The 13,213-nt window shown below is 56.5% G+C and overlaps 1 protein-coding gene across 1 annotated transcript in view; it reads right to left on the bottom strand.

Moving 5' to 3' along the window:
* SLIT1 (slit guidance ligand 1) overlaps positions 1-10,116 on the bottom strand; it is a 61,885-nt gene extending 51,769 nt beyond the window's left edge. The window contains exon 1 of the mRNA XM_032695216.1: positions 9,771-10,116. Coding sequence (XP_032551107.1) covers positions 9,771-9,973 — 203 coding nt within the window. The 5' untranslated portion in view covers positions 9,974-10,116. The remainder of the gene's footprint in view (positions 1-9,770) is intronic.
* Positions 10,117-13,213: the final 3,097 nt, after the last annotated feature.

Raw genomic sequence — 13,213 nt, forward strand, 5'->3', positions numbered from 1 at the left:
GACAGACAGAGCAGAGAGGCTTAATTTAAAACTGCCCAACCTGAAAGCCAAGACCTACACATCAGCTTGCAAAGTCCAGGGTGAGCTTGGACCTCTCTGGGCTTCTCAGAGTACCAGAATCCCAGAGCCTTAGCCAGAGGTAGAGCCCAGGCAAAGCAGAAACACCAAAGAGCCATGGACTGGTCATGGCCAGTCCCTTCATGTGCCAAAACCAGGCTCTGTCCTCTCTCCCAGGCACCTTGTGGGACAGTGCAGCCAGAACCCAAAGACTTCAGCACCAGGAGGACCAGGTAGGACCAGCTATCCTGGGGGTCAGCTGTGCTGCCCACCCAGCCCACCCCAGCCTGCATGCTCCCTGAGCAACCTTGGGGTACTCCAGCACTGAGGCTGGTGGCAATTCCCGAGTGGGGCAGTATCCCAGGGCCCTCTGACAGCCCCACTCCCTTGGGGACTGGCCCTGCGTGCTCCCTGACAACTGCTCCCAGCATCCCTCCATGCCTTTGTTCAGGTAAATGATGGCCTTTGCAACCAAGACGGGAACGAACAGCAGGTAAAGCTTATTTGTAAGGATGCCGAGGCAACACTGCCATTTAACTTCATGACATTTTTCCCCTCTAAAACCCCTTCAGTTCCTCATGGAGATAAATTACAGTCTGCAGTGCCCAGAAAGCCAGATCCCTGCTGATCAGCTGCTCACCCGCTGCCTCCATGCCCTTTCCTAGTGAAGCGAAACACCCTGCCCTGCCCCACGGAACAGAGCTTCAATAAGGACTGATGTGTCTGGGGAGCTGCCCCGTGGATTGGTTGCATTTCTGGACTGTGACTTGAAAGCAGAGACAAGGTGTGCTCTTTCCATATTAATCCAAATGGTTTAACAGGAGAAAGAATCCTCAAGTTCATCCAGGCTGTCCTCCTTTGCCCCCCAGCACCCCAAATCTCACACTGCCACTGGTGAGACAGTGAATTTTCATTTGCAACCTTCAAGTTTCAGAAACCCCCCTTCCCATTTTGCCCTGGGAAGAGGAAAGTCATTAAAACAAGCAGTCCCTTTGCTGCATTGCTTGTGGATCATCCCACTCCCAGATGGGATGTCTGTGCTGTAGCAGGGTTCGTTAGACTGGATTTGCATAGTCTGGGTTTATATTTGGTTTCTAGCTTTGGATGGCTTATTCCATTCCCAGGGGGTCTAATGTGTCTTTTCCCTTTGCAGGGTTTGGAGCTACAGTAACTCAGTAACAACCTCAGAGAGCACAAATGCTGAGAGTTAATTTATTAAATACAGCCAACATGAGTGATATTTCCCTGGGCACTGATTTATCAGGAGCGGGAAGAAGCAGACAGTGCAATCCCACTATCCATACTCCATTGCAAAGCATCAGCTATTCGGCGCACACGTGACTCCTGTCCTTGTGGCTCAGCTCCGCTCCACTCTCCTACCAAGGCAGAAATCATAACCGCTGTGCTCCCTGGACTCCTGCTTTTAAGAAAGCAGAGGGAAACTCTGTGAGATGAATCCCAGCATTTGCACCCAAAAGCAGCAAAATGTACCCCAGCCCTGCCAGCACCAGTATAGAGCAGCGCCCAGGCAGTGACTGCAGGGGCTGGCAGAGGAGGATCCGTGCTCCTGCAGTGCCTAGTCTGAGGGCTGCTGCTGCCCTGGTGCCAGCGAGGCTGGCAGTCCCATTTTTCATGTAACATGTCCCTCCCTCCAAGTTCTTTACTGCTCTGCCGTTCCTGCTTATGGCTTGGAGCACCAGCCCCTAAGGGCATGGCTCCCCTCCCAGCAGCTCATCCCAGAGCCCTGACCCCAGCTGGAGCCAGCAGTGCCAGATAACAATCAGGGAAGCGGAGAAATGAAGGCTGTAAGGTCATGCACCCCAAGCAGTACCTCTGCCACCCTCCATCAATCCAGGCAGATGCATGCATTGCTCCTTCAGGGACAGAGACTGACACTCCCCTGTGCCCTGCTCCAGGATGTCACTGCTCCTGCCTCAAGGACCTTTTACAAAACTCTGACCTGAACCCCTCTCACTGCAGATGAACCCCATCCCTGCCTGCCACCATGGTGCAGAGATCAGGCTCCTGCCTTGCCCACGCAGGCCGCTCTCCCATCCCCATTCACCCCAACAAGCCCCCAGCCTCAGGGGCATAGCCCTCCCCTGGGGCCTCTCTGCCGTGCAGGGGCAGGACCCCCTCTGCTTGTGCTCCCATTCCACATCTGTGCTCCCACCAAACACTTTCCTTGAGTCTGCAGGCAACAACATCCTTTCTGTCAGTCCATTCTTCCTGTTCACCAAGCCCACTTCAAAATCTCAGCCCCGTCTCCAGCCCTCTTGCATCTCTCCCAGCCTGGTGGCATCTGCAACTGTCATAAGCAACTTGTGTCCCATCACGCAGACAGCTCATGGAAACATGGATGAGGCTCAGACCCCAGACTGACCCCTGTGCTCAGAACTGGGGGACAGAGCAGCTGCAACCTTTCATCCTACACTTTTATTGCATTTTTCAAGTCTTCTCAAGATTTCACCCGGCTGCTTAAATGTAACTGAGTCCCAGCACAGGCTTGCTGAGCTGCTCAAGCAGCAAAAGGCAGGGTAAGAGCCTTTCCCAGTCCCAGGAGAGCTGGTCCCCTCCAGCACTGGCAGAGAGGGATGCTCAACCCATTCACCAGCTCCCTGCAGCCCATATGGGCATGGCTGGGTGCTGACTCCATGTGAGGTACAAGGGGGTTACAAGGTGCTGCTGCCCGCTGCTTGGGGAGGGGACACTGGGCACCCACACCCTGGGCTTACAGCTGCACAAGGGGCTCAGCACCTTCTCCTCCTTTTCCTTCCCATCCCTGTTCTGACCAGACCCCTCAAAAATAGCAAAGAGCCCAAAGGATTCATCAAAGTCCCTTTAAGGATGCTGAACACCCCAGAGCAAATGCCTTGCCAGCACCACCCCTATCAGATGCCTGCAGGCTGATGTGCCCAGCAAGGAGAGCCCCAAGAGCAGCTGTGCTCATCTCAGCATCACTGCCCTTAGTCGAAGGGGAACCCGGCCCCAAGCACAGCATTGGCCCCCAGAGCGCAGGAGGCTCTGTAAGCTTTTACGAGGTACTACAGCAGGTTATCATCACGACAGATTTTTAAGTGTTACAAACAGCATCGATCATGAAGTAACAGTGAGGATCCGGAAGGCTTTCTGTTCTCCTGACTTCTCTCTGGGGTTTTCATGCCACAGCCATTAGCCACTCACAGTCAGGGAACGCTTTACACTTACGCGCACACTGTGGTGTGTCACCTTCAGGTTAAAAATAAATAAATAACCTCCCTCAGCCCCGATGGGAGAGAGAAAAGGCAGCAGGTCATTTCTGTTTCACAAATGAGGAAACTGAGACAGCCAAGAAAACAGCCTGGATACCCACAAAATTTGGCTTTTTGTGCTGTGCTAAGTAGCCTGGTAAGGAGCTGGGCCCTAGCTCATCTGCTTTCCAGGGCAGGGGAGTTTGCCCAGCCCTTAGGCTTCATCCTGCCACTCATCAGATTGAGTTCCAATCCATCCTGCATCTTCCTCAGCAAACCTCCTTGGTTTAGGAAGACAAGTGCACCTGAAGTGCTTGGTTATAGGTGCCTGCTCAATACTGGACCAGCTGGGTCTCGTGGTGCATCCCATTTGGGACCTAGGGCTTCCTCTTACCAAGAAATGTCCAGGGCCAGGAGCTTGCATCTCTCTCACTCTTGGTGCCCAGGGCTGCTCCTTGGCTGCATCGCTTGAAAAATTAATTTCCCTTTTTCCTGATCTTCCTCCTCCTAGCAGCCTCTCTCCCCCATAGGACACTTGCCTCTGCTATTTTGAGCAGCAAGTGCATCCAAAATGCATGCCAGGGAAGCAGACAGTCAGCACAGCCTCTGAGCTTGAATGTGGCAGGGAGATCTGACATGGAACCAGAGGGGACAGCCTGGGACTGACCCCGCACCAACATCATGGAGAGGTTCCCTCCATCCCACTTCATTCCCTTACAGATTCTAGCAGTGCTGCAGCCCTAAGGACCTGCCTGCAAACTATCCTTCTCAGTGCTCACATTGCTAATTGCAGCCTGGAAAACCTCTGCTCCCCTCACCGCTCCTGCCACTGCAGCCGTCCCCGGCTGTCCCCTGAGTGGGGACAGGGGCCAGCTGCCGGAGCTGGCCTTGGAGCTACTCACGCTGGAAGCCTGCCAGGGAGCAGTGATCTGGGTCTGACATCCCCAGGGATGAGGCCATTTGCTAACGCACAACTGGTTTTTTACTGCTTTTCAGCAAAACACGCACAGAACCATCTCCTTGCCTCTCAGGTTTTATGAAAGATTATTTCAGTAGCAATAAAGAGGATGTGTTGTGGGGCTAAGCACCTCTGGAGCAGGCAGGGAACCATGAAGGACTTGGAAGTGAGACAAAGACAGGCTCCCCTGGTTGCCCACGTTGCTCTCCTGTGCATGCTCGCCTGCACCAGGTTCCCAGGGAGCAAATTGGAGCAGGAATACAGGAAAAGCCCCTCTCAATGCAGGGTCATGGGCTTGTACACCTTTCCCTGGACAGGACACCCTTTCTTTGCCCCCACCACCCTCGTGGCACCCCAAATCCCCTCTGTTCCCTCAGGCTGTGGGCTCTGCTGCCCCTCGGGGGTGTCTCATGCATCCTTGGCCTTTTATATCTGCGTCGCTCTTTCTCCCGGCTGGAAGTTCCGTAGAAAACAATGAAGTAGGGGAGAATGAAACTCAAAGCAAATGCACATCCTGTAACGAGTCGGTTTCTGTAACTAGACTGTTTCTGTGTGCTATCCTGCACTGGCACCACTGCCACTGTGCCCAGCTCACCGTGGGGCTGCAGGCTCTGGGGACAGCAGCAAGGGCGTTTGAAGGTGCACATCACAGACCCGGAATTAAAGCTGAAACAATTCCCCTTCCTTGCTCCCACCTCAGCAGCGAGGAATTGCTGTTAGCAGTGCATCACTCTGAAGGACCACAGTGGCAGCACATTTAAGGCAAAAATATCTGTTTTAAAGGATGCAATAAAACAGAGCTAGGGAAGGGTTTATAGAGAAGCAATTGCTGTGTGGGGTGAGAAGTGGTCACCAGAGGCCAATTCACCCAGCTTTATTGCCTGTTACTGGTGACTTTTCTCAACCAGGGGACAATAGATCCTCTGCTATCAGCCTCGACTTCAGTCAATACAAACACCACATAGTTTTTTAAACTAATATTTTTCCAGCATGCAATTCCATGGAGAGGGAGAACGCAGCGTTACCATGGCAATATATAGACAGCATCTGCCTTGGACGTAGCTGAAGGGAGAAATTGGAATAGAATTGCAAATTTCTTCTGTCCAGGAAGGCTCCCAAGGAAGCCACTGCAGCGGGCTGAGCAGGCTGCCTTCCCAAGCCTGTCCACATCCTCCCAGTGCCCAGCACTGCCTCTCCCAAGAACTGAGGGCAGCAGGGCCGGCCAAGTACTGCTCTGTCTGGATATAGGTCCTGCATCCTGCCCCAGAACTCTGCAAAGCCTGCAAAGTCCCTCTACAACTAGTCTGTTCACTGCAAACTTGCCCGAGCACTCCAGGAAAGGGAGAGGTGGACTCTCTTGAGGTGCTTCCTAAGAATGAACATTCCCCAAAGCCCTGGAAAGGAGCAGCAGCCCAACAGCTGGTGTGGAATGCACAAGTGCTGCTGCAATACACCAGCTTTGCTGCTGCAAGACATTTTGATTAACTGGTGAGAGGTAGATGCAGGTGAATGAATTAAACATGCTCTGAACAAGAGCTCACTGCTGGAATTTTGGCAGGGGATGGTTGAGCAGCATGTGAGTGTGCTTCAGGTGCGGCTGTCCTGGCATCGTGTTCCCATACCCGAAGGCTGGACCTCAGTGCCTCTTGTCTTCACCAATGCAGACAGGGGGTGGCAGAGCTGGCTGCAGCCTAGATGGGGCCCATTTCAGCACAGGCACACCCCAACTTTGGAAACAAGGCAAACAGAAACCTTGATGAAATGCTGAGGCCAAGGACCCTGAAAGGAAAAGCCAGAGCCAAAGGGGATGCAGTGATGGAGACGCCTAAACCCAGCTCTGCTTCCCTTCATACAGGGGAGAGGGGGTCTGCACAGCCCATGGTGAGATGGGGGATGTTCAGCCCATCGGAGAGGAGGCAAAAGGGGTGAGTAGGGCAGTTCTCAGCTGTCAGCTGAAAACTTCAAAAGCAGGAGCGAGTGCAACACCATTACACTCAATTCATCCCCCACATGCAAAGAACTGGGCTGGAAGCCGCCATTTGATAGTGGCAAATTTGCACTGATCCTGCTGGCTTGGGGATATCAACCCACCTCTGTGACAGGGCAGCGTGCTCTCCAGAGACACGTTCAAAGGAAGAAAGAAAGAAAAGCAAGCTAACGGGGACAAGAACTGTGCCCTTCTCTCTGGTGGCTGAGGCCTGAGGGACTCCTGGGAGCAGATAACACTGTAGTGCTGGAGGATTATCACCCATCCTGCCTACAATGCCTTCAGGACCAGCTCTATCACGCTTGCCAGAGGCGTAGGCAGGAGTGCAGGCAGCCATGCAAAGTGCCCAGAGACTTTGCTGCTTCCCACCTTGCTGCAGCAAAACCCTCTTTGCTGGGTGCATGATCCAATCAGAGGGAGGTGCATAAACCCCCATTTATGTTGGGTTGCAGACTAGAAGGCACTTAAGGAGCAATGTGCTGTGCCCTGGTGCAAGGGAAGAGGGGTCCTGTCTCCCCCACCACCCCGAGCAGCCATCCCTCCCTCATGCTCCATCCTAGACACGTCTGCAGCCCTTACCCTTTGCCAACAGCATGGCACCAGGGAGACAGCTCATGGGAAACCCTGAAGCAGAAGACAAGATGATTTTTCCCCAGCCCATGATTCTCCAAAGCTGCAGTGACTCTGCAAGGCAAATAATTCCCTCTTCAAAGGGAAAGGGTGTATTTCAAAAGCAACAGAGCTCAGACTCACTACAGGACGTTGCTGACTGAGCCCCCACAGTGACTTTGGCAGCACCAGCAGGCATGGCCACAGCAGCAGTGCTGCCCTGTCCAGGGGTTTGACTGAAGGTCAAGTGGGAGACTGGAGAAAGCCTGGAGCCTCCAAACACTGCACTGCCATGCAACAGGTGAGAAATACAACAGCAGGGACAGCACTGCTCACCAGCACTGTGGGATGCATGGCAAGATTGGCACTGCTCATGCTGTGCATCTCGAGGTTTGGGAAAAGAGGCAGGCAGTGGAGAGCACTGATAAGAGGTTGATGACTTCCCACAGAGAGCCTGCCCCTGGAGAGAGCAAGTCCTGAGCACAGATCCTGCTGCAGCCTCCTGTGGTTGCTAGCTGATCTCACTCCATCAAGCGGGGAGGAGCTGGAGACTGTGAGGTTGCAGCCTCTTTACAGGGAACTCAAACTCACTTAAGAGCTGTTACAGCAGGATTTCACTGTCAGAGACAGACCTGCTCTGCACAGACACCCTCAAGCACCTGCAAGGGTGTGCAACACAGTAGGAAGTAGTTATCCAATAGACAACACCCATGAGAGAGCAGCATGACTAGCTCAGCCCAGCCAGCAGATCCAGCATCACCAGCTGCATGAAAATACAGAAAACCCAATGCTGCTGGGCGGCGTGGATATGGAGGACCAGATCAGTGGAGGCAGAAACAGGAGACAGCAAACAGGGCCCACTGCCAAGGCAGGAGTGAGACACCCACCAGGGGCATCCTCCATCAGCCCACTCCAGCATTGCCTCATTTGAGCCATGCTGAGCACCTGCCCAGCAGGCAGAGGTGGGGGCTCAATGCACACACTCCCCCAGCATCCTGCACCCAGGTGCATGGAAAGCTGATGCTGAGGAGCCCTCTGAGCTCCCTGAAAGGCAGAAAGGGCTGGTGCAAGTTATACACAAACCTTACCCCTATTCTGGGCACAGAGGAAAGGGGGATCCTGTCTTAGACCTCAGAATCCAGGTCTATGGGATGGCAGCTCACAGCAGCCTGGTTGCTGCGCTGGGTAGTAATCATTTGTATGAGGATAATTATGGTGGGAGAAGAAAAAACTCCTCTGAAGTGGTATCCCACAGAGCTCCCAGTGCTGCATGCTGGGTGCAGCCCTGGCAGCTGCAAGGCTGCCTGCAGTCCCTCCCTGTAGTCCCTGCCTGAGAGGTCTCTGCCCAGCTGCAGGCAAAGGGCACATTCACACTCCAGGAGCCACAAGCAGCACAGCACAGGGCCAGGAGACCCCTGTGTAGCTTCCCAGGATGCATCCATCAGCTCTACTGCCCAAGGAGGCAGCAGCTCAACGCTTCCCTGCACTGCAAGAGGGATGTAGGGGCAGCCTGGCCCCAGGGACAGGGTTAGAGGGCTACTGTGTCACTATGCTCCACTGCAGTCCCTGGGATGGGCCACCTGAGAGGCTGGGGACACCCTTGCTCTCCTGTTGGGACAGGGGACACCTGCATACCAGGAACCTGCCACCTGCAGTGGCTTCGACACAGTCAGCTCATGCTGCTCTCCCTGGGGTGGGGACTCCCTGCAGGCACAGGATCCCCAGCAGGGAAACCTGCCCAGCCAGGGGCAGCAGCAAAGAGGCACCCATCCTGCTCGGGGGAGCTCAGCGGGTGACACAGGACCCAAGCAGCCAGCTGGACCGTGACTGTGAGAGAAAAGCTTTCTTTATGGGGGTCCAGCCAAGAGAGCCAGGGACACCCCCCATGGCCCCTGGGGACCTGGCAAGGGCTTTGATGAGCAGTGAGGTGCAGGCACAGGGGACTGGTGGGGTTGGGTGAGCTGTGTGCATGGCTGGAGGCTAGTCACACCCTGGGGAGGTCCCAAGGGGAGCAGAGGGGAATGGGACCTGATCCTAGCACCATGTGCAGCACTCTCAGGAGGGTTTCACGGGGACAAAGGGGTGCCCAGTACGGGTAGGGGCTTGGGGTGACAGGGGCCCTCAGAGAACTCTATTCCAGCTGTGCGGGTATCCTGTGACAAGTCACACCTGCCCATGGGTGCCATGGGGCTTGCAGCCCATTTTGGTCTGCCCCAGCACAAAGGCTCCCCCTGGAGCAACCCACCCCCTCAGGCACAGCTCCAATCCCAACCCCACTCTACGTGCTTGCACACGGACTGGCACGCGTGGGTTCTTGCGCATGCCGGACCCCTTGCACACCTCACCCACAGAGAAAGGCTTGCACACACACTGTGCCCCAGCAGGCGCTCTCACACACACTGCTCACCACCTCGACGGGCTATTGCACACCCTTCACGGAGGGGACGATGCATGTACACGCACCCAACAAGCTCCTGCACACGCACTCCCTGGACAAGCACTCATACACACACCCAAGCCCCGCGCGTAGCGGGACGCCGCTCATCGCTCGCCCCACCAGGTTCTCGTACACGCACCTTTTCAGCGGGCGGCCGTGGCCCCACAGGCATTTGCACAAATACTGCCCTTAAGAGACACGGTGGGCACTTGCACACCAGACAGGCTGGTGCACACCCCCGCCACGGACAGCTTCTTGCACACGCATCCCCTGACGGGGTCCCGCACACACTCCTGACAGGCTCCTGAGCGCCCACCGCACCCCGCGCGGGGCTCTTGCCCACGCAGCCCCGCGGGGCACCCGCACTGGCTCCCCATGCGCTTTTGTACACGCTCCCCCAGGACAAGCCCCCCGGACCCAGCGCCCCGCCGGGCTCCCGCACCCGCGCCGCCGCACGCCCGCCGGCGGCGGACAAAGCCCGGCGGTACTCACAGGCGCTCGGTGCCGCGGGGGATGCTGCGGGGCACGGCGCGCAGGGCCGAGCCGTGGCAGTCCACCGTGGTGCCGCTGCAGGCGCACAGCGGCGGGCAGGCGGCGGCGCGGCCCCGGCACAGCGCGGCGCACGCCAGCAGCCAGGCGGCGGCCCGCAGCCCCGCCGGGACCCCCGCCGCCCCTCCGGGGGTCGGGGCCGCCATGGCAGCGGGCAGGAGGGTCAGGCGGCGCGGCCGCTGCGCATCACCGGGGAGCGGAGCGGAGCTGGGCTCGCCGCCGTTCGGCTCGGCACGGCTCGGCTGCGGGGCGAAAGCCCCGTCGGCGCACACCCGCCCACCCTCACTGCCGCCCCATCCCGCAGCCCAGGCTCAGCCCCCGCGCTGGCTCCTCCCTCCCGCCCTGCCCGCCCCGACGGGCCCCCCCGCCACCGCCTCCGCCCCTCCCCGCTCCCCCGGTACCCGCGGCGGTGGAGGTAGCTGAGGTCCTGGCCGGGCAGGGCATCGGGACTTCGGCAGCCGGAGCCGTCGGGGCTCTGCACCGCCCCGGCCGTGCAGCAAGGTGGGCTCATGCTCGGTCCCCCCGCCCGGGACAGTGCGGTTGCCCTGTGGGGCAGCCGAGCCTCCCCAGGAGATGGCTGCGGAATACCGGGTTGCGGGCAGCGGCATCCCGGAGACTGGCAGAGACCTAAGAAGCAACCTGTGAGCCGGGAGGTCGCAGGCAGAGCATTCCCACCTCTCCTCGAGGAGTGCCAAAAGCTTTCGCATCCCTGGTGTGCTCCAGGGAGGCTTGGCCTGTCTCCCACCTGGCAGCCCGAAGCCGCGTCTCATCATCCACAGAGCCCAGGTGAGGCGCGGGGTCCTGGCGGCCCGCGGGGACTGCACGGCAGGCTGGCTGGCTCTCGTTAGCCGGGATGGTACCTGGTATGTGCATGGGAATCCTGTGGCTGAGCAACCCAGCACACAGAGAGGACTTGGGAGGCTTCGCTGCTTTGCTCTTTGCCCCCCACACAGACAGCAAATCTTGAAGTCCCGTCTGTGGCATTAGCTCTGTTCTTTAACACTCTGGAGAAAACATCTTAGGAAATAAAGTAACAAAAATGTCTTTGTGGCTGATCCACTGGGAAGAAAGAGGCAAAATATACCTATTTCAATGCAAAAAGAAGTGAAGCCAAGAAGTCTTGTAAGCTTGGCCCCAAACGGTTGCTATCTCAGAAATGTGAGCATTGCATTCATTTTATTACCTTCCATTTTCTTCACTGAGGTCTGCAAGCATAAAGCAAGAGCGTGTAATCAGGAGGGCGGGTCACCTGTTTTATAAATGACACCTGAAACACTCATAACCCCATGGCTCCAAGAGCTGAGTCCTTAAAAAAACAACAGGCATTTTGAAGTGCTAAACAGAGCCCTGGGTGCTGGCAGCAACTGCCACAGATGTCCTTCTCAGAAACGAAACCCATGGAAGGAGGGTAGATGGGAGCCTGTTGCACTGCACCAGAGCAGGAGAAGAGGTGTGTGAGCATGGACACCCTGCTGCACACTCATTTCCCCACTCAACAGGATATTTGCAGAGATGGTGGCAGATCCCAGGAACACTGATTTAAGAGTGCCTCTTAAATCAATGCCTTCTGCATATGGAGCTCCACAAGCTCCTTAATCAGTGCGAGAGGGAGGTGTCTGCATGGGGTCCTGCTCCAGCGAGGGCCACCTCACACATACACACACAGGATTGCACCAGCTTGGCCCAGATCAGCAGCCCTTTCCCGTCCCGAATGCTGGCTCCCATCATCTGTCTGCATTTTTGTGACATCTCCTTCCTCTGGCCCCAATCCCGGGAGGAAGCTGTGCCTGAGATGGATGAAAGGGGTTTGTTCCCCGTTGCTACCCAGCAGCCCTGACAGAGAGGAAGATGAGCTGCTTCCCAGGACTCTGGGACCCGACCCTTCGCTGGCACAGCTTTTGCAGAGGTGGCCCTGAAGCCTGTCCTGGGGCTCCCAGGGAGACCCTGATGGCAATGGCACATAAAAAGGACCTGTACTAAATATCTCAGCTGAATTTTGGGGCATGAAGATTGTTTCAGAGTGGCTTAGTGTTCCCCAAAGCTGGCCACTATCAATGTGATGCTTGTGATCCTCCTCCCTCCTATACTTCCCCTCACCCCTTGGCCAGCAGAGCAGAACTGGGTCTTCCTAACCTGCCCTTTACCTCTGATGTCTGCGGGAAGACAGGAGGGAAAAAGAGATCTTGTTTCCTCCCTTCTGCATGCACTGGCCTCAGGCAAATCCTTGTGATCTGCAGAAAAAACAGGCTCCCTCCATCTCTGTGTCCAGCTGTAGCAACACCCAGTCAGTTACAGCCGGGGCCGTGGTCTTGGCACAGGGAGTACCTGGCAGGGGCTGGCCTAGAGCCCCCCATCACCTACCCTGGTTCCAGGCATGTAGGGCTTGGAGGCTGAAAACCCCGTTTTGGGCTCCTGCTGTCGTGTGGGAGCTTTTGCCTCCGCCTGCTACGCACCCAGCTCCCCATGACCCGGCACCACGGGGCATCCCACTGAGCTGGGCTGCCAGACACGGCTGACCCCTTGGCAGCTGCTCCATTGCAAAAGCAACCCCCTTCCAGGGCTGCCAATATGACAGTGGCTGAGCGAGCCAGGACAGCAGGGTGGGGGGACAGGCTGTGCACCAAGACTCTCCTCCCACACCTCAGCTCCTGGTGTGTTAGGGTGATCCCAAATCACCCAGGTACCCTGATAGGGTGGGCCTCAGAGAGCAACAGCTGCCTGGGAAAAGCCCAGGGTGCCTCTGAATATGGATGAGGAGTAGAGAGAAAAATAAACCCCAAACTTCTTTATCAGGGGAGGCCTGGTCCTGCCGTCTGCCACCGGGATTTGGGCCAAACTGCTTGATAGAGAGAGAGACCATCTGGATTGTCTGATGGGCTCTGGGTTTGGTTAAAATGAAGCAGAAGCTTTTTTTGTAGGAGTTTTCATGGGAAGATCCGGGGAAGGATTCCAGGGTACGCGCCAGACCTGTCGTGCAAAGAGATGCGAAGCAGCTACAAAGCTTCAAACAAAAAATTGCTGCCAGTTTTAAGCCAAGCCTGCCGGGGCAGCATCCAGGCATTCCCACCCACCCAGGATGGGTCATAGCTTGCCCCCGTTAACTCTCCCACAGGCTGGGCTGTCTCTGTGTCCCTGTCAGTGCCACTGGTGGCTAATAGCACCTTCCAGCATGCCTGGGCTTCCAGGCAGCGTGCTGCACCCCACACCAAGGCATGTGGACAGGAGGCAGCTCATCCTGGCCCATGCTTGCTGTGGCATTTGTGCTGTGCTTCAAAGAAGTGCTGTGGCTGTCACCTGTCCACAGCAGCACTCAGCCCTTCTCAGGGTGGGACCAGGCACTGCTGCAGAGCAGAAGTGTTTAAAACACAGGCAATAGGGTTTTGGTG

Source organism: Chiroxiphia lanceolata, chromosome 8, assembly GCF_009829145.1.
Source record: "Chiroxiphia lanceolata isolate bChiLan1 chromosome 8, bChiLan1.pri, whole genome shotgun sequence".
Lineage (NCBI taxonomy): Eukaryota > Metazoa > Chordata > Aves > Passeriformes > Pipridae > Chiroxiphia > Chiroxiphia lanceolata.